This window comes from Mastomys coucha, unplaced genomic scaffold (assembly GCF_008632895.1).
Source record: "Mastomys coucha isolate ucsf_1 unplaced genomic scaffold, UCSF_Mcou_1 pScaffold23, whole genome shotgun sequence".
NCBI lineage: Eukaryota > Metazoa > Chordata > Mammalia > Rodentia > Muridae > Mastomys > Mastomys coucha.
In genome coordinates, this window is record NW_022196906.1 from 16,377,795 (window position 1) to 16,399,405 (window position 21,611).

A 21,611-nucleotide genomic window follows, 5' to 3' on the forward strand; every position below is an offset into this window, starting at 1 on the left:
CTGTCCTGGAACTTACTCTGTAGACCAGGTTGGCCTCGAACTCAGAAATCTGCTGCCTCTGCCTCCCAAGTGCTGGGATTAAAGGTGTGCGCCACCACTGCCCGACAGAGACTCATGTTTTCTTAACCCATTGTGTTATCATAGGCTGGGCACAGCTGCTATGTCTTATCTTGCAACTGCCAAGGACATGTGGTTTTTCTCAGAACTCAGGGTTGGGGGTCATATCACTCTGAGGACAAGTTAACTTAAAAATTGAGTCTGGAAAACAAAATGGAGTTTTTTCTGCTCTCTGCTACTTTAATCCCTTCATTCGCCCTTTCTATTAGTAGCTTTGGAGGCCAATCTTGGACTCCTTGAGGTCTGGATTGTTAATGCTAATTTGATGATGAGACCACCTCATTTGCTGTTAATGGAATAGTTCCCAACCCCAGTTTTATATTTTGTAAAAGCGTGCTTAAAATACACAGTCCAAAAGTAAGGAGAAGTAAAAGAATGACTAAGGGTCCTAAGAGGGTAGAGAGGAGTTAACCAGGGGGGAGAATCAAATAACGAATGATACCAATTTTAACTTGAGGGGTTTGGTGCTCTTTTGAACCCTCCATTCCAGTGTGGCTGGAGTCAGGTAGTCTTATTTTGTGGAGAATGGATTAGCAGGTCTGGCGTGAGTGTAATGCATCCAGGTGGTAATCCCATCCACTTTGATGGCAGTAGGGGTGTTCCAACAGGATGATGTAAGGTCCCTTCCACCTGGGTTCAAGCCCATCTTGGTGAAATCTCCACACATAGACCCAGTCTCCTGGTTCCGGAATCAGGCCTGCTTCATAGAGAGCACACATAATTTAGGCCAAACATTTACGAGCCCATTCCATTGGTAGCGCTGACCCTAAATATTAAATCCTCCTCCTCTAGTTCTGCAATGGCTGCTGACTGCAGGCTGGGAACACTGGGGGCTGGGATACCATACATCATTTCAAAGGAGGTTAGTTCCAATTGCTAAGGAGAATTCCTTACCAGATGAAGGGCAAAGTGAAGGAGCATCTCCCAGTACCTTCCAGTTTCTGAGGCTAATTTAGTTAACCTCTCCTTTAATGTTCTATTCATCCTTTCTACCTGTCCTGAACTTTGAAGTCAGTATGCACAATGGAATTTTCAATCTGCCCCAATAAACTTCGATATACCCTGGCTTACCTTGGACACAAATGCCAGTCCACTGTCTGACCATATTATAAGAGGAGATCCATACCAGGGTAAAATGTCCTCCAGCAATTCCTTGACCACTCCCTTTGCTGTTTCAGCCTTAGTTGGGAACGCCTCTGTCCACTCAGATATAGTGTCCACAAATAGCAGATACTTGTAGCCATACCTTCCCAGCTTGACCTTTGTGAAATCAATTTCCCAGTAGCCCCCTGGTCTCTTACCTCACAGTTGGGAACCTGGATGTTTGCCTAAGAGTATTGGTCAGCTGATAAGCTTTACAGTTTATCACTATATCCTCAGGGGTGCTCTGTATATCCTTGAAAGTCACTTCAGATTGACTACATCTGCCATTCCTCTGATGCCCACTGTGAGTGACTCTCGAATTTTCTGAGAATGGTTCTTGCTAAAGTGGTAGGCAACATTAGCTTACCTTCAGTCGATTGCCACCAGCCCTCTAGACATGGACTCACGGGCTGGTTTTTATTCCCTTCTGTAAAGCCTGGTTGCTCTGGCAGGTTGGGACTGAGTGGTTCCAGCGAGACACTGGCCAGTACAGAGGCGGCTGGTCCCTTCAGGGTACCTCCTTAGCAGCCTTGTCAGCCAGGGTTTCACTTCTAGCCACTGGTGCTGTTCCTTTTTGGTGCCCTGGGGAATGAGTGATTGCTAATCTTTTTGGCAGCCAGATGGCCTTAAGGAGTTGTGGAATTTCATCTTTATTTTTGATAGTTCTTCCTTCTGCTGTTAGGAGCCCTCATTCCTGGTAAATGGTTTCATGCACATGAGTGGTTGCAAATGCATACCATACCGGCTGTCTATGTCGATGTTGACAGCCAGTCCTTTCCCCATGATGAGGGCCTGTGCTGATGCAATTAGCTCAGCCCTTTGAGCTGAAGTGCCTGGAGGAAGAGACTGAGCCCAGATTACCTCTGTTTCTGCAATCACCGCTGCCCCTGCTCTCCTCTGACTCTTACGGATTGTCTTCGTTAGGGTTTTACTGCTGTGAACAGACACCATGACTAAGGCAGCTCTTATAAGGACAACATTTAATTGGGCTGGCTCAATTAAACAGGTTCAGAGGTTTAATCCATTATCATCGAGGTGGGAACATGGCAACTTCCAAGCAGGCATGGCGCAGGGGGAGCTGGGAGTTCTACACCTTCATCTGAAGTCTGCTAGCAGAACACTGGCTTTCAGTCAGCTAGGATGAGCGTCTTATAGCCTACAACCACAGTGAAGAGCACCATTGGAGCATGGTGGTAGATCTGGAGATGCCCCTTACCTTCGGCTGTGTTGAAGTCCCAGTCTGGTCCCCTAAGGTACATCCTTCATCAGTGTGGGGTGGGTTCTGGGTAAGTAAAGAGAACAGTATCTCAGACGTCAATAAGATCCTTGAGGTTCTCAGAAAATCAGGTATTTTGCCGCTCTGCAACTGAAAACAAAAATAAATCCAAAAACTCAGACTCACAAATTCCTGCTTCAGAAACTGAAAGAGTCAAGGGGAGGAAAGTAACTGATGGTGGGGGCTCTTCCTCTTCCACCAAAAATTCCTCCAACTGACAGGTGGGCACCTCATCTACCCTGGGGCCAGGAACATCACCCTGACCCCACACAGCTGTGATCCTCCAATGTGTCTGCTCTTAGTCACTCCCTGGTGTGTATATCAATACTTCAAGGCTCCCCCCCCCGCCCCAGAAAAAAAAAGAACAGACACAGACAACACACAAAGACACTAGACACTTACAGGCTGGCTCCAGACACTCTGGGTTTGGGGGTTCCTGGCCAGTGCACCAAATATCGTGTCCTGGTTGCAAGACCACCAAGACCAGCTGGGAGCACAAGTCCCATGTAAGCACGAGAGTCTTTACTCAGGTTTGAGCTCCTGCCACAATCCCCCCTGACACAGCAGTATAGGAGAATGGCCCTCAAGTCAAAGGAATGGAGTTTATAAATGGAAAAACTGGGGGCTGGTGAGTTGGCTCAGAGGATAAGAGCACCAATTAATCTTCCAAAGGTCCTGAGTTCAAATCCCAGCAACCACATGGTGGCTTACAACCACCTGTAATGATCTAACGCCCTCTTCTGCTGCGTCTGAAGACAGCTACAGTGTACTTACTTATAATAATAAATAAACAAATCTTTGGGCCACAGTAGGCAGGGACTCAGTGATCAGGGTCAATGGGAGCGAGTGGGACCAACCAGAGCAAGTGGGTTCTACCGGAGAGAGCAGAGATCCTAAAAAGTCAATTCCCAACAACCAGATGAAGGCTCACAACTATTTGTTCAGCTACAGTGTATACTCATATGCATAAAATAAATCTCTTTTTAAAAAAGGAAAAAACCTCAAGTGGGGATTTCCAAGCCTTGACATTACATGATTGGGTAAGAGGGTACAGGAATGTTCAACACCATCTGGTCAAACGATAAGGAGGGACCACATATCGAAAAGGAGAATCTTGACTGGGAATGACTCATGTTTCCTTAGCCCACCCTGTTGTCATCAGCTGAACACAGCTGCTGTGTCTATCTTACAAACTATCACACACGGCATTGGTTTCTCTGAACCTGGGTTACTTCACTTACCATATTTTCCACTTCCATCTATTCACCTGTACATTCCTTTTTATCTTTGGAGCTGAATAAACCTCAATTTTGTGTATGTTCCACATTTTCATTATCCATCCAGCTGTTGAGGGACATATAGGCTGATTACATTTCCTGGCTATTCTCAATAGAACTGCAATGTGGTAGAGTATGGAGTCCTTTGGGAATACATGTGGGATGAAGATAAGGTCTATTTTCCTGCTAGCTAAGTATGTCTGGCATTTGTGTAGTTGCTTGTCAGCCATATGGATGCCTATTTATTGATTAATTGATTGATTTATGAGACAGGTCCTGTCTTTGTAGCCTTGGAACTTGCTATGTAGACTAGATTAGTCTGGAACTCAGATCTGCTTGCCTCTGCCTTCCAACACTGGGATTAAAGACATAAGCTCTTCCCTCAATGAAAACAGGATGGGCTAAGAAAACATGAGTCATTCCCAGGTCAAGATTCTCCTTTTAGAGATGTGGTCCCCCCTTATCGTTTGACCAGATGGTGTTGAACATTCCTATACCCTCTTACCCAATCATGTAATGCCAAGGCTTGGAAATCCCCACTTGAGGTTTTAAAAAATTAACTTAAAATTGTGGATGTATTCATGTGTGTTTAGTCTTGTGCACATGAGTGCAGGTACCCTTAGAGGCAAGAGGTTGAACCTGTGGACCTGGAGTTACAGGTGGTGATAAGCCACCAAATGTGGGTGCTGTGATCAGAGCTCAGGTCCTCGGGCAGAGCAGTAAATGCTGTCAACTCCTGAGCTGTTTCTCTGGCCTCTGTCTTTGTGTTGTATGTTTACGGTTTTTCGTTCCTTGTATAATGCTCTGTCGGATAGGTAACTGACAGCCTGTCACAGTCTTTAGCCAGCCTTTTCACTTAGCTGACAATTCCTTTTGCTGTACCAGAGCTTTGGCAGTTCAAGGAGTCCTGCTTGCTGATGGTTGGTCTTATTTCCTGTGCGACCAGAGTTCTAAGCAGGAAGTCCTTACTTGTGCCTGTGTGAAGCACACTCTACATTTCACTACCGGTTTTGGAAAATCAGGTCTTCTGATGAGGCTCTTGATCCATTTCAAGTTGTGTTTTGTGAAGGGTGAGAGATGAAGGCATGATTTGTTTTCATACATGCTCTAATCTAGGTTCATCAGCACTATATATTGAAGAAGCTCCTTTACAAGACAGTGACTGCTAATGCAGGGGCATCATTTTTACTACCTTCCTCAATTTCTTCCTTTAATGTTTCAATTTTTTTTTTTTTTTTTAAATAGGGGTCTTTCTCTTGCTTGGTCAGTCTAATTCCAAGATATGTTTTTAACCTACTGCAAATGGTTTTTCTCAGAAAGAACTCTGTTCATCTCCACGGTAATATCTGGCTGCATTCACATAACCAATGCTTCAAAGGTGAGCTAACCTGTAAAGTTTCGCATCACCTGGAAGGCTCCTTCCATTCACCCACCCCTAAATCAAGCTTCTGACCTCCAGTTACTTTTGTAAAAATTTTTCCCCTCAAGGAAGGGTTTCTCTGTGTATTCGTGGCTGTCCTGGAACTTGCTCTGTAGACCAGGTTGGCCTTGAACTAGATCCACCTACCTCTACCTCAAAAGTGCTGGGATTAAAGGCGTGTACCACCACATCCAGTTTCACTTAATTTAGTATCTCCATTTATAAAAAATTATCCATAAACTTCTGTATGTGGAAGATGCCTCCCTGTGTGACATTGCCCTTCCTGTATAGTGAGAGCATAAGAAGGAAAGAAAGGAAGATAATGGGATGGAAGGAGAAGGAAGAGAGTGACTCCACACAGTTAAATGAAAATTGAAAATTTCAAGAACGCATAGCAGAGCATTTCGCTCTGGGGTTTCAGGGAACTCTGTGGTAGAGCCAGTGCCTGGCATAGGCAAGTGCATGAGTCCCCTGGTTCAGAGCACTAGTGTCTGAAAACAAGGGAACCTTGCAAACATCTTGCAGATGGTCATATGGGATCTCTTGATAATTAGTTTCTTGAAGAAATGAAGTTAGTCAAGAGATACAGTTGAGAGAAAGCTTATTCAGAAGAAAAGCTTAGGATGGAGAGATGGTTCAGTGGTTAAGAGCACAGACTCCTCTTCCGAAGGTCCTGAGTTCAAATCCCAGGAACCACATGGTGGCTCACAACCATCTGTAATGAAATCTAATGCCCTCTTCTGGAGTGTCTGAAGACAGCTACAGTGTACTTACATATAATAAATAAATAAATCTAAAACAAAAAACAAAAAGAAGAAAAACTTAGTTACAAATATAGCATACAAGTTTAGTAACCCTAAGAAAAGTAATCTCTCCAAAGAGAGGTTGGGTGGGCTGCACAGAGCAGGGACATTGGGGTTTTAAGGGACAGTGTGAGTTTTAAGGTTATGAATATTGATGAAGTGGGTGGAATGTTCATGACGTAAGGATGCCCTTTTTCTTTCTTTCTTTTTTTTTTTTTGAGACAGGGTTTCTCTGTGTAGCCCTGGCTGTCCTGGAATTCACTCTGTAGACCAGGCTGGCCTCGAACTCAGAAATCCACCTGCCTCTGCCTCCCAAGTGCTGGGATTATAGGTGTGCACCACCGCCCGGCAAGAATGCCCTTTTCTGTCCCAAATCATGGTGGACTAGATCTCTCTAGGTATTTCCTCCCTGGATCTCCACCAAAGGGTAGTGTATCAAAAGTTACAGTGTAGGGTTATAGAGATGGCTCTGGGGTGAAGAGCACACTGCAGAGGAACTAACTTCAGCCCCCAGCACCTATGTGAGGCAGCTCACCGTTCTCTCTAGCCCCACACCAAGAGGATCTGATCTCTACAGGCACCTGAACTCATGTGGACCTAACTTACAGACATGTGCTTATGAGTGTACAAACACACACACACACACACATTAAAAAAAAAACAAAAAACCAAGGGGCTGGAGAGATGGCTCAGCGGTTAAGAGCACTGACTGCTCTTCCAGAGTTCAATTCCCAGCAACCACATGGTGGCTCACAACCATCTGTAATGGGATCCGATGCCCTCTTCTGGTGTGTCTGAAGGGAGCAACAGTATACTCATATAAATTAAAAATAAATAAAAAAAAATGAATCTTTCAAAATGGTGGTCTTAGGCCAGGCATGATGACCACAGCACATAGAAGTTAGAGGCAGGAAGATCTCTGAGTTCAAAGGCATCCTGGTCTACAAAGTAAGTTCCAGGCCAGCCAGTACCTCACAGTGAGGCCACATCTCAAAACAGACAGAAAAAAAATGTCGGGAACACTATGGATTAAAAAGGGGCAGGTATCTGGATGTTAGGAACCATAAAGCTAGTCTTTGCTGGCTCTGGTCAGTTCTCACGAAATTCCACCTGAGGGATAGATACCCAGAGGGCACTATTGTCCTTTTTCATATTCTTGCATATAATGTATCTAACAACTTCTAGGAAAACTCACAGACATGGGTGCAGTCTGAGTTCCTAACCACTGAGCCATCTCTCCACCCCCTCCCACCCTTTCCATTTTAACTCTAATATTTACATTGATTTTAACTCACACATTTGTTTTCACTATAACAAACATCATTATGTCTTTGTCTTCTTGGAGGGTTGGTATCAGTTACCATTCTATTGCTATGCTAAGATACTATGACCAAAAGCAATGTTGAACAAGAAGGTTTCTTTCCTCTTATGGTCCTGTTCAGGAAGCTGAGAGCACACTTCAACCACACGCAGGAAGCAGAGCGAACATGTGATGAGAGTCTCCATGTCCTTAAAGCCTGCCTGCTCTATGTGTTTTCTCCAGTAAGGCTGAATCTTGTATGGTTCCATAACCTTCTGTAGACAGTACCACCAGCTTGGGCCCAAGGTTCAAATGTTTGTGTCTATGGGGACATTCCTCGTTCAAACCACCACACAGGCTTTGTGGTGATACATTCCTTACACCTCAGTGGCGCAGGGAAGGAGCCAGTTAGAGACCTACATCTCAGACTAGGAAATATTTTATTTATTTGTTTATTTATTTATTTATTATATACTTATTTTTATGATTTATTTCTATTTCATGTGTATGAGTGTTTTACCAGCATGGGTATCCGTGGACCACATGTATGTACATTGCTGTCAGAGACCAGCAAGAGGTGTTGGATTTAGAATAGGAGTTATAGACAGTTGTTAGCTGTCATGTGGGTACTGGGCTCAGATCCTCTGGAGAACATTTATTCTTTTAACCATTGAGCCAGCTCTATTTTTGCTCTCTGAAACAGGGTCTTGTGCAGCACATACTAACCTGGAACATGCCATGTGGCTGAGGATGGCTTTGAACTCATTGTCCTGCTTTAACTTCCCAAAAGAGATCATGATTATCAAAAGGCTTTGAGGCCATTGAGGATGGAGGCCATAGCTATTCAAACTGCCACATTCTACTCCCTTCCCCCATAGACTTGAAATCATAACAAAATGCAAAACGCATTTAGTCCAACTCCAAAAAGTCCCCATCGTCTATCACAGTCTCAACAACGTTTTAAAGTCCAAAGTTCAAAGTCTCTTCTGAGACTCATGCAATCTCTTAATTGTAATCCCCCACAAAATAAAATAAATAAAGTAGATCACATACTTCCAATGTATCATGGCACAGGATACACATCACCATTTCAAAACACAGGGAAGGGAGCACAGTGAGGAGACACTGGACCAAGGCAAGACTGGAAAACAGCTGGTAGACTCCACACTCCGCATCTCCATGTCCGATGTCAAAATGCTCTTCAGATCTCCAACTCCTTTTAGCTTTGTTGACTGCAACAAACTTCTTTCTTGTGGGCTGGTTCCACTCCCTGCTAGTAGCTTTCCTGGGCAGGTATCCCACAGATCTGGCACCTCTCCAGGCAGTCCAGTCTTCCCCTTCACACTTTCACACAATAGCCTCTCTGGACTTCCATGCAGGGACACCCCAGCACGTGCCTGGCCTTAGCCATCTTCTATAGCTGCAGAGGGAGATTCAAGGATATTGAACCAGCTGGAGCTGGAGTTCCTGCTAGCAGTGGACCTGGGAATCCAACTCAGGTTTTCTGTGCCAAGGACCAGCTTTGGCTTGGGGGAGGGGGGGAGGTTTCCTGAAAGAAGGGGTATTGAAATGAGAGTGGTGAAAAAACGACTCAAAGTCAATCACGGGGTACAAGCTGACAGACTGGCTGTGTTCTGCTCCAGACAGCTTTTAAGACAGCCCTCTGCTAAAAACAGCTCTCTCTTTTGCTTGAAAACAATTTTGAAAACTCTGGATAGCTTATCTCTTGCAGAACAATCTTCTATTTTCATATCAGTTCAGTCATTTACTCCAGGTTCCCTTTGGATTATCCCATGAATCAGCATCCCCTGACTCCAGCCCCTTGATTCTTAGACAGAGACAGCAAACACATTTCTTTGTTTCTTTCTTTCTTTAAACATTGCAAATGAATTCAGAGATCTGCCTGTTTTTGTTAAGCACAGACAGCTGGGTAGGATCTGGTCCTGAGATTACAATTTCCACCACACCTGGGCCTGTCCTTGCTCTGTCCCGGGCTGACCTTGAACTTAGGAATCTGCCTGCCTTTGTATCTTTCTTACAACCTGGGTCATAGTGCAGCAGCCTCTGTTCTTTCAGGTTTGTGAAGCCCCTCGTATAATTCATATTGCATCCTTGTATTTTGCACAGTTGAGAAACTGTATTTTGAACTCATGTTTTCAGAGTTCTTTCTCACAGCTTTCCAGTATAAAGTTTTCCCTTTCTTCCCATTCACAGGGCTCTTCATCTGAGTTGTCCACTGCTGTTACTTGTACCTTGAAGTAGAAAGCTATCCTGCGTTCTTTTCCTTTAAAATGCCTGGCACATGCTCACGTTCAGTGACGTTATAAAGTGAGTGGTGGCTTGCAGTAGAAACCTTTCCCACATTTGCTACATTCAAATTGTTCTTATCTGTGTGAGTAATGCTTTGATGTCGAATGAGGTGTAGCTTTCGGGAGAAAGCTTTCCCACACTCTTCACATTTGTAGGGTCTGTCACCTGTGTGAGTTCTTCCATGGACAATGAGCTGTGACTTATAGTAGAAACACTTCCCACACTCTGTACATACATATGGGTGTTCATCTGTATGGACTGTCTGATGGAGAGTGAGATGTGATTTGCAATAGAAAACTTTCCCACAGTCTGTGCATGGATAAGGCTTCTCGCCTACATGATTCCTTTGATGGAGAATGAGTTTTGACTTCTTGTAGAATGATTTCCCACACTCCATACATTCATAGGGCTTCTCACCTGTGTGAGATCGTTGATGCACAGTGAGGTCTGACTGACAGTAAAAGGATTTCTCACACTCTATACATTCAAAAGGCTTCTCGTTGCTGTGAATTCTCTGGTGTCGAGTTAGGTGTGCCTTGTAGTAGAAAGATTTTCCACATTCCATGCACCCAAAAGGCCTCTCACCTGTATGAGTTCGCTGATGGACAGTAAGCTGTGACCGGCAGTAGAAAGATTTTTGGCATTCTGTGCAATCATAGGGCTTCTCCTTTGTGTGAGTTCTCTGATGCAAAGTAAGGTGTGATAAGCGGTAGAAGGCTCTCCCACATTCAGCACATGCATAAGGCTTCTTGCTCATGTGAATTTTCTGATGCTGAGTGAGGTATGCCTTGTGGGAGAAGGCTTTCCCACATTCTGTACATTCATAGGGCTTCTCACCTGTGTGAACTATTTGATGTAAAGTAAGTTTCCCCTGAGAGCAGAAGGCTTTCCCACATTCCTTACACTTATAGGGCCTCTTACGTATGTGAGTTCTTGGAGGACTTGTGAGTTCTGAGTTGCAAGAGAAAGCTTTTCCACATTCTGTACATCCACAAAGCTTTATATCTATATGAGTTTTCTGACATACTGTAACATGTGAGTTCTGGAAGATGGTTTTCCTGTATTCCTCATACTCACGGCTTAGCTCCCCTTTATGAAGTCTCTGACCTTTAGTGAGAGTTGCCTTATAATGGAGAGCTGTCTGATACGTAGGAGACATCTGAATCCCAGTGCTCTGGGATTTCTGATCAAATATCTTCCCATGTGCCTCTCTTTCACAGGATTTTGACTCTTGCTGGATCTTCTGTTGCTCCTTTAGCTCTGCCTTGAAATAAAAGAATGTGTTATATTTCTTCTATGTGCAGACAAGGCCTTTTTTCTAGCTTATGTTCTTGAGTTTCTGTGAGGTATGATTTCCCACAGTCATACATATCTCATACATACACACTTTGTCTACTGAGTCAATTTTTTATAGAATAGAATCCTGAGTAGATTCATAGTGGTTAGATAATGTCCCATGATCCGTGTCTTGGGTTACTTATGTAAGTGTCATTTATTATTGAATTTACTATAACATCTTTACAATGAGACTTCACTATGTGTCAAACACATTGAGTTAGTGTAGAATGATAGCCCTGGTCAAAAATATACTGGCAAGCTTTGCTGTTATGGAAAAGAAGGCATGCAGGATGCAAGAGAGACTTGCCAACTGCTCTAAAAAGGGGAGAGTGGAGTGGGGGAAGGGTGTGGGAGGGACTGAGGGGAGAGGAAGGAGAGGACTGCCATCAGCATGTGAAATGAATAAATAAATTAATAATTTTTTGAGTTATTCTTTACTCTGTAATTTATGAGACTAAATATCAAGAGACAGCACATTGTTACCCGGGTTGAGTGTTTGTAAGTGTGGGAGAAATATGAGTACATCCATGTTTGTGCATGTATGTCTGGTGCAAGTATGCATGCACATGTGTGTGTGTTTCCAAGTGGAGACCAGGGGCTGACATCAGGCACCTTTCTCAATCACTCTCCACCATATGTTTTGAGAAAGGGTCTCTCACTAGAGGTGAAGCTTGCCAACTTGGATAGTTTAGATGTCCTGAAGTCACAGATTTTGAGCACTGGGATGTCAGCTGCCTGTGGCCACACTCAGCTTTTTACAAGGGTGTTGGGGATCAAGCCTAGGTCTTTGTGCTTACAGGGAGTACTCTACCCAGCGAGCCTCTTGTCAGACACCCATAACATTCTTATGGATGAAAGGTTCCCCTCTCTCTGCTCAGGTTTGAATTAAGTCAAGTGCCCAAATTTAATGTTTTACTTACAATCTTTTCATTTGTCTTGTTTCGGGTGGTTCTAGCTTGCCACACATATGCCTTGTGATTTTTCTTGGTGGTCACAATTGGTGCAGTTGATATGTGAAAATCTAAAATTAGAATAAAAACGTCCTTATTTACAAACCACACCAGTCTTTCGAATGCAATTCTAAAATGAATTGGGCTTCTCTTTCCTCATAGATGTTGTAAAATAATATTGACTAGTAATAAGAGTAAACATTTTAGTATTTCATGGATTCATATAACAAGTGAGACCGTCACACTATACCCTGGGTCATGGTCTTGCTGCCTTGCCTTCTGGTAAAATACAAGATAAACTGTTCATCTTTGTCTGTAGGTTTCAACAGTGATTTTCATCTGATGTTTCCTGGTTTCTCCACTTCCCTAGGATATTAACTATACATACAATGTCATCTATAGCACGCTCATTCTCATGGGAAATAGACTTATTTTTAAGGTATATAGAGGGTGTAGGTATAGCCAAATGTTCTTGCTCCTAAGTCAGAATATATGTTAGGAAAAAGATTCCTACATATGTGTTTAAAAGGGCTGACTTCATGCTGGGTAAAAGCAATAGAATAATACTCCATGGGTTTGTTAGGAAAAGCGTCTTCCCCTAGAAGTAGGAGACACCCTCTGGCAGCTCCTCTCTGGGTCGTGTTTATACATCTCCCCGCCTTCTTAGACTGCTGTGCTTTCTAAAGCAGCAATAAATAAAATAGCTAGCAGTTTATTATGGAAGTGCATTTTTCTGCTCATGAGTGACATTTTTGAATAAAACTGGTATATACCGGAGCCAAGGTCTCACTTGCTCACTCTAGCTGGTATAGAACTTGCTATGTAGACCAGGATGGCCACCTGCCTCTGCGTCCCAAGTACAGATTAAAGGTGTGTACCACTGACCTTCAAGTACAAAATTTTAAAAACTCACTCCTACCATACTAATTGTACAACACACTCACCAGTTCATTCCCTTCAGCCGGTTCTTTCCTTGGCTTTGCTTTCAGTGCATGATACAAAACACAACTTTTCCATATCAACTCTAACTTATTTCACCTGAGCTGATAAAGTGTACTTCTATCCATGTTTCTGGAAGACCATCTATATAGCTTTATTTACATATAAAGATATATACATATATATGTATATATATATACACTTGTATATACACATATATATCTTTGGGGGTCTTAAGAAAAAATATACTTGTTTTTTTTCCATTAATTTGTTTATTGACTTTACATTCTGATCACCTCCCCTCCCTGCCTCACACCCCCCCCCCTTTTCTGAGAAAGGGGAAGCATGGCCTGATTTTGATTGAAGGCTGAATCATACACGTTTATGTAACAACTCATCTATGAGTCCAAAGGTGAGCATGCAGGGTGATAGCATACCTTTGTTATTGTGATTTCTCAGTAAACATGGGCCTACAGGTTTATCTGCTCTGTCCCTTACTTTAATTCCACCATGTATATAGACAGGCGAATGATACCTGCCACATACAGTAGTTCTATTTTTCATTTTAGAAAAAAACAAATAAAAAACTTCCTTAGTGAATGGACAACTGTACATTATCAACAACAGTGTAAACTTTAAAAATCATTATTATATGTACAGGGTATGGGCGAATATAGGCATACTTATGATATATGCACACATATGTGTGTGCTTGGAAGTCAGAAGACACATTTCAGGAGTTAGTTCTTTTCTTCTACTTTATTGTGGTGGTTTAAAAGGAAATGTCCCCAATAGACCCACAGAGAGGTATAGCCTTGTCAGAGTAGGTGTGGCATTGTTAGAGGAAGTGTGTCCCTGGGGAAGGCTTTGAGGTCTCAGTGGCTCAAGCCAGGCCCAGTGTGGCACTCTGTTCCTGCTGCCTGCCAATCCAGATGTAGAGTTCTCAACTACCTACCTCTTCAGGACCATGCCTACCTGCATGCCACCATGCTTCCCACCATGATAATGGAGTAAACCTCTGCACTGTTAGCCAGCACCAACTAAATGTTTTCCTTTATAAGAATTGCTTTGTCCATGGTATCACTTCAGGCAATAGAAACTAATAAGAAACTACTTAAGACACTGTTGAGCAGGCTCTCCTTGTTTCCTCTGTACTGCACGCTCCATGCTAGCTGGTCTACGAGCTTCTGGGAAATTGCTATTGGCCTGAAACTCACTACGTAGAAGAGGCTAGCCTCAAACCCAGAGTGCTGAGATCAAAGGCTTGTACCACCTCTCTCACTTTAAACTTTATTTAATGAGAAGGAAGAGAAAGAACGAACACTACATCATCGTTCACATTAAAGGAAATGCTCTGCTCTGAGCATGAAACCGAGTTTCAATCTTGTTATATTTGGGTTTGTCTGGGTAGTCTATCTTTTCAGGAGTGGGATGTTGACTTTAACATAAGTTGGCACTTTGAGGCATGTTAGTTTTTTTGTTTTGTTTTGTTTTTCGAGACAGGGTTTCCCTGTGTAGCCCTGGCTGACCTGGAACTCACTCTGTAGACCAGGCTGGCCTCAAATTCAGAAATCCGCCTGCCTCTGCCTCCCAAGTGCTGGGATTAAAGGCGTGTGCCACCACCACCCAGCTAGGCATATTAGTTTTAAAAACATTGGTTACCAAATGTTTAGGGCATATATATTTATATTTGAGATCACTTCATCATGAAATAGCCCATAAAGTTTCATAATAAACAAACTTTCTCAGCTTTTCATATGCTTCAACTATTATAAGAAAACCTAATATAACTTCTTTCATGTTAGTTTGCTTCAAACATCATTTTCTATCTGTATAGTTCATTTTCATTACAAAATCAGATGTTTCTAAGAATTTAGTTTGCTTGTTGTCTTAGGGTTTCCATTGCTGTGAAGAGATACTATGATCATGGCAACTCTTATAAAGGAAAACATTTAAGTACGGCTGGCTTACAGTTTCAGAGGCTCAGTCCATTATCATCATGGCAGGAAGCATGGCAACATCTAGGCAGACATGGTGCTGGAAGAGCTGAGAGTTCTACATCTTGATCTGTAGGCAGCCAGGAGGAGGCTTGCTTCTGCACTGGGCAGAGCTTGAGCATAGGAGGAAATAGATTCCACAACCCACACTGACACACTTCCTCCAATAACGCCACACCTTTTAACAGTGACAGTTGCCATGGGCCAAGTCTATTCAAACCACATTTGTCTATGATTTGATTGGAAAGTTGAAATGACTTACACGAAAGACTGCTACTGAAAACCAGGAATGTTTCCTTCCACCTTAGAGGCTTTCTGGGTTACTAAGCCAATGGTGAACACAGTCTTCATGCCAATGTTTATTCTAGGAGTAGAACTTACTCATCAGGAGTAGGTTTAGATAAGAGTAGGTGGAAAAAGCTCAACATGACCAATGGCAGATGAACTCTCTTCTTGCTGACCTTCCTTGCCCAACATGCCCTCACTGACCTGGGAGGCTCCTGTCTGAGGCTTCTGCTACATTCCATGGCCCAAGTCCTTGCTCCAACTTGAAGATCAACTCAGGTTTGTTCATACAGTGCCCTGTAAGTATGAAAGACAGATGATGCCAGAGTCAGGTCTATAAAAAAAACCAAACAGCTCCAATTCATAACCGGTGCTGTGATCAGTGATTAGAAACCTTTGGTGGAGTTTATTCAGTCTTTGTTGACTAGAATACTATCTTTATAGTCATTAAACTGCACAATAACTAATAACATGGTGTTTTTTTGTTTTTTTGTTTTTTTTTTAAGAATACAGAAGTAGCCAGGCAGTGGTGGCGCACGCCTTTAGTCCCAGCGCTTGGGAGGCAGAGGCAGGCAGATTTCTGAGTTCGAGGCCAGCCTGGTCTACAGAGTGAGTTCCAGGTCAGCCAGTGCTACACAGAGAAACCCTGTCTCAAAAACACAAAAACAAAAAAATAAAACAAAAAAAAGATTACAGAAGTGGAGATTCCTTCCATGCAGCCATTCTCCTGCCCTCTGGGTTCTCTGGGGCGTGCCTAGCTGCCTTGATTGACTTGCTGTTCCCCTGGAGCTCCACAGTCCCACCATCTCTCCACCACCTCTCATCAAACTTGGCAAACTGAAAACATACAGGAATATCCAGGGGCAGCCAGATGGCTAAAGACCAGTGTAAGAACACAATCAACAAAAGGCAGGACAATGTGACAACAGAGCACAGCTACCCTACTACATCAAACCCCGGATATCCTAAAACAATCAAAGCACAAGAAAGTGACCTTAAATTCAATCTCATAAAGATAGAGTCCTTTAAAGAGGAAATTAATAAATCTCTTAAAGAAGTACAGGAAGGGGGCTGGCGAGATGGCTCAGCGGGTAAGAGCACTAACTGCTCTTCCGAAGGTCCTGAGTTCGCATCCCAGCAACCACATGGTGGCTCACAACCACCCATACTGAGATCTGATGCACTCTTCTGGTGTGTCTGAAGACAGCTACAGTGAATTAAGCCGGAGCGAGCTGGGCTGGAGCAAGCAGGACTGGAGAGCAGCCACACACATGATGCTCATGGCCTCTGTACAGCTACAGTGTACTCATACACATAAAATAAATAAAATACATCTTTAAAAAAAAAAAAGTACAGGAAGATACATTCAAACAGGTAGAGACCTTTATAAATCCCTTTAAAGAAATACAGGAAAATGCAATTAAAAAGGTAAAGGAAATAAATATAACTGTTCAAGACCTGAAAATGGAAATAGAAGCAATAAAGAAAACACAAACTGAGGGAATCTGGAAGGTGGGAAACCCAGGGAACAGAACATGATCAAGAGATGCATGCAAGCATCCCCAAGAGAATATAAGACATGGAAGAGAGAATCTCGAGGATAGAAGATTTAATATGCTCAGGCTACAGAAGAGGCTCGCCTGTAGTGCCGCCACGGTGGGAAAAAGAAGGTCTGGTTGGACCCCAATGACACCAATGAAATTGCCAATGCCAACTCCCACCAGCAGATCAGGAAGCTGATCAAAGATGGCCTGATCACCTGGAAGCCTGTGACTGTCCATTCCCAGGCTCGCTGCCGGAAAAGCACCTTGGCCCAAAGGTGGAAGGGCAAGAATATGGGCATGGGGAAGAGGAAGGGTATTCCCAATGCTCGGATGCCTGAGAAGGTGACCTGGATGAGAAGGATGAGGATCCTGGGCTGGCTTCTCAGGAGATAATGGGAATCCAAGAAGACTGACCGCCATATGTATCACAGCTTGTATCTGAAGGTCAAAGGCAATGTACTAAAAAACAAGCAGATTCTCATGGAGCACATCCACAAGCTGAAGGCGGACAAGGCCCGCAAGAAGCTACTGCGGACCAGGCTGAGGCTCGCAGGTCTAAGACCAAGGAAGCACGAATGCACCGGGAGGAGCACCTCCAGGCCAAGAAGGAAGAGATCATCAAGACTCTGTCCAAGGAGGAAGAGACCAAGAAATAAAGCTTCCCCAGTGTCTGTACATAGCATAGTGGTCTGTCTGAGGCCTCATGTGGGTTCAGTCATTAAAATAAAACAAGCCCTTAAAAAAAAGAAATAAAGGGCTAGAGAGATGGCTCAGCAGTTAAGAGCACCGACTGCTTTTCCAAAGGTCCTGAGTTCAATTCCCAGCAACCACATGGTGGCTCACAGCCATCTGTAATGGAATCTGATACCCTCTTCTGGTGTGCCTGAAGATAACAACAATGTACTCATATAAATAAATAAATAAATAAATAAATCTTTAAAAAAAAGATAGAAGAAATTGATGCATTCGTCAAAGAAAATATTAAATCTAAAAAATTCTCCACAGAAAACATCCAGGAAATTTAGGATGCCATGAAAAGAAAGAAGGTGAAGAGTTCCAGCTCCAAGAATAAGAAAATATTTTCAACAAAATCATAGAAGAAAACTTTACCAACCTAAAGAAATACAACATACAAAACATACAAGACACCATCAATAGGACAAAATAGCTGTCTACATAATGGGAAAAGATCTTTACCAACTCTATATCTGACAGAGGACTAATATCCAAAATATATATATAAAGAACACAAGAAGTTAAGCACCAAAACCCAAAATAATCCAATTTAAAAATGGGGTACCTAGCTAAACAGAGAATTTTCAATAGGATTCTTTAATGGCCAAGAAGCACTTGAAGACACGTTCAACATCTTAGTCATCAGAGAAATGCAAACCAAAATGACTCAGAGATTCCTCCTTATACCTGTCAGAATGGCTAAGTTAAAAAACTCCAAGTGGGCTGGGCAGTGGTGGCTCACGCCTTTAATCCCAGATTGGGAGGCAGAGGCAGGTGGATTTCTGAGTCTGAGGCCAGCCTGGTCTACAGAGTGAGTTCCAGGACAGCCAGGGATACACAGAGAAACTCTGTCTTGAAAAACCAAAAAAACCCCCAAAAAACAAAAAACACCTCCAAGTGGCAGCACATGCTGGCAAGGACGTGGAGCAAGGGGAACACTCCTCCATCACTCGTGAGAATGCAAACTGTACAACCACTGTGGAAATCAATGTGGTGGTTTCTCAGAAAATTAGGAATAGTTCTACCCCAAGACTGGGCATATACCACTAAACCACTCCTGTGCATACACCCAAAAGATGCCCCATTATACCACAAGGACACTTGCTCAGCTATGCTCATAGTGGCTTTATTTGTAATAACCAGAAACTGGAAACAACCTAGATGTCCCTCGACTGAAGAATGGATAAAGAAAATGTGGTACATCTACACAATGGAACACTGTTCAGCTATGAAAAACAAAGACAACATGGACTTTTGCAGGCATATGGATGGAACTAGAAGGTGAGAACTAGTGAGGCAACTCAAACTCAGAAAGGCATGCATGGCATGTACTCACAAGTGGGCATTAGCCATGAAGTGCAGGATAACCATTTTAACCAACTACAATCCACAGACCCAAAGAAACTGGGTAAGAAGGAGAGGCCCCAAGGGAGAATGCAGGAATCTCAAACTGGGGGAAAACAAAACAGTCATTGGGCTGGCTAGAGGGAGGGAACTGGGTGGAAGAGAGTCTGAGGAGGGGAATGGGGATGTGGGAGAGGGCTGGGAGCGAGAATGGCAATCGATGGTGAGGGCATCTTTGGGACTAGCTGGTGACCTGGGAAGGAGGAGGTTCCTGGGAGTCTATGGGAGTAACTCTAGCTGAGCCTCCTACCGGCGGTGGATATGGAGACTGAAGTGGCCACCTCCTGTAGCCAGCTGGTACTTCTAGTGGAGGGAGGGAAACAACAACCCACCCACAAATCTGAGACTCAAAATTAGTCCTGCCTACCAGATGTGCAGGGATAAAGATGGAGCAGAGACTGGTGGAATGGCCAGTCAATGACTGGCCCAACTTGACATACATCCCATGTGATAGCCAATCCCTGACACTGTAAATGATACTCTGCTATGCTTGGAGACAGGAGCCTAGCATAACTGCCTCCTGAGAGGCTTCATCCATCTGCTTATGGAAACACATGCAGAGACCCACAGCTAGACATCAGGTGTTGCCTGGGGAGTCTTGTGGAAGAATGGGGAATAAAATGACTGAGCCAGAGGGGTCAAGGACATAAGAAGACCTACAGACCCAACTAACATGGTCTCATGGGAGCTCACGGAGACTGAACCACCAACCAAAGAGCATGCAGGGGCCGGATCTAGGCCCCCCACACCTGTAGCAGATGTGCAGCTTTATGTGGGTCCCCTAACAATTGGAGGGGAGCCGTCTCTGATTCTGTTGTCTGCCATTGGATTCCTTTCCCATAACTGGACTGCCTGGTTGTGCCTCAGTGGGAAGGATATGCTTAGGCCTATGGAGACCGGATGTCCCAGGATGGAGTGTACCCAATGGGGGGGCTTCCTCTTCTCTAAGGAGAAGGGAGGGATTTGTAAGAGTGGGGTTGGGAGGGGAGGAGGGATAGAGTCACCAGGATGTGAGGTGAGTGAAAAAGAAAAGTGGAAAACAAAAGTAAGAACCAAAAGAGAGAATGTCAAAGTTTCTAGAAACACCCAGACCACAGTCTGTTCCCTGTTTGTGGGCATGCAAGCATGTGTTTGCCCATGTAACAAAGCTGAGGGCCAGAGGGCGACTGCATGTGTGCAGGCTGCATGTCCTTCCTTTAAAATGCAAAATACTGTTCATTTATTTGTATTTATCTTGTTTGTATTTATCTTATTTATTTGTATTTATTGTATTTGCCATTCTAGGTATTGAATACAGGATTCTGGACATACTAGAAAGTTGTTTACTACTGGGCTATAATCCAGGCCTATTTTAAAAATTCACTAACCAGCTGGGTGGTGGTGGTGCACACCTTTAATCCCAGCACTTGGGAGGCAGAGGCAGGCGGATTTCTGAGTATGAGGCCAGCCTGGTCTACAGAGTGAGTTCCAGGACAGGACAGCCAGGGCTATACAGAGAAACCCTGTCTTGAAAACCAAAAAAAAAAAAAAAAAAAAAAAAAAAAAAAAAAAAAAGAAGTAAAACACTGTTCAGTGCAATATAAAAATACTGAAAAAAATAAATTGAAGACAACACAATCCTTGGACACAATGATAGTAACCTAAGACCCAGAACACTAAGAGAAGAGAAATGCTGTCATGTTGAAGCCAGCTCGAGTGACATAAACTTAAGGCTATCTCAGGATACAGTGAAAGAGAGAATCTTGAAGACATTGCATTCCAAATTTGTTTGTGATCAGAAGAATTAATATTGTCCAAAGGCCACAGCACTTAAAGTTACAGATTCAATAGAGTCATCATCTTGAGAGCATAGAGAAGGATGAGTTAAAGAATATCTCAGCGTCTCAAGCAGCACACATCAGCACCAAGGAGTACAATTGTGACAAAGACCTCAGCACAGCAAACTTGAAGTCCTTGAAAGGCCAGCCTTCAAAGATTTCTGCATAGACCGGAACTAGAAGTGCAAGGTCCTGGTATAAAGAGGGACATATAAGCAGATGGAACACAATGGATAATCTAAATAGAAAACCTTGCATATTTAGTGTTATGCTTTGGGTCTAAAATGTCCTCCAAAGACCAGGTGTTAAAGACATGGTCTCCCTTTTCTGGAGATATTAGTAGAGAGAATCCATTCGTAGGAAATGATGTCATGGGTAACCACCCTAGAAGTGACATCAGCCCCTCCTCTCTACTTTCTGGCTGCAGTGGGGGTGAGCAATCTTTGCAATATAGTTTGCAGCCATGAGGTTCTTACACACCACAGGCCAAGCCCCTCTTCTTTCCTCTGCTCCTATGTGAGGACAGAGCCGTGCAGTCTCCAGGCTGAAGATCTCTCCCAGCACGCCAAAAGGCTTTGCTTTTCTTTCTTTCGAGACAGGGTTTCTCTGTGTAGCCCTGGCTGTCCTAGAACTCTCTCTGTAGACCAGGCTGGCCTCGAACTCACAGTGATCCTCCTGCCTCTGCCTCCCAAGCGCTGAGATTAAAGGACTGTGCAACCACACCTGGCTGGCTATCAAAACCAAGTTCCTTTCAGAGAAATCCTGGGCAGATATACTAGATTGTTCTCAGACAAAAAGCTCACAAAAACTGAGGCAGCTGGAAGAAATTCAAAGGGTCCACCGAGCAGAGTAGTCAAATCCTAGGGTGTGGCACTGGTGGGTCTCTAGCTGGTATCACAGCCAAGAGGCATCAGAAACTGGAAGTTAGGAAAGCTCAGCATGCTATCAGGGCTGCC

General features: G+C 43.6%; 1 protein-coding gene and 1 pseudogene across 6 annotated transcripts in view; one reads left to right on the forward strand and one right to left on the reverse strand.

Moving 5' to 3' along the window:
- Window positions 1–664: 664 nt before the first annotated feature.
- Window positions 665–21,611, reverse strand: part of LOC116072043 (zinc finger protein OZF-like) — a 24,440-nt gene continuing 3,493 nt past the window's right edge. For 2 of the 6 annotated variants that reach the window (XM_031343257.1, XM_031343256.1), the window contains 3 exons: window positions 15,360–15,452; window positions 11,905–12,005; window positions 9,256–10,910 (listed from right to left, as the gene is read on the reverse strand). In XM_031343257.1, coding sequence (XP_031199117.1) covers window positions 9,603–10,910; window positions 11,905–12,005; window positions 15,360–15,444 — 1,494 coding nt within the window. In that variant the 5' untranslated portion in view covers window positions 15,445–15,452 and the 3' untranslated portion in view covers window positions 9,256–9,602. Of the gene's footprint in view, window positions 818–1,188; window positions 1,843–2,476; window positions 2,627–8,389; window positions 10,911–11,904; window positions 12,006–15,359; window positions 15,453–21,611 lie in introns of those variants that run through there. The other 4 variants (XM_031343254.1, XM_031343255.1, XM_031343253.1 and 1 more) reach the window with 4 other exon arrangements.
- LOC116072045 lies at window positions 16,770–17,355 on the forward strand (annotated as a pseudogene).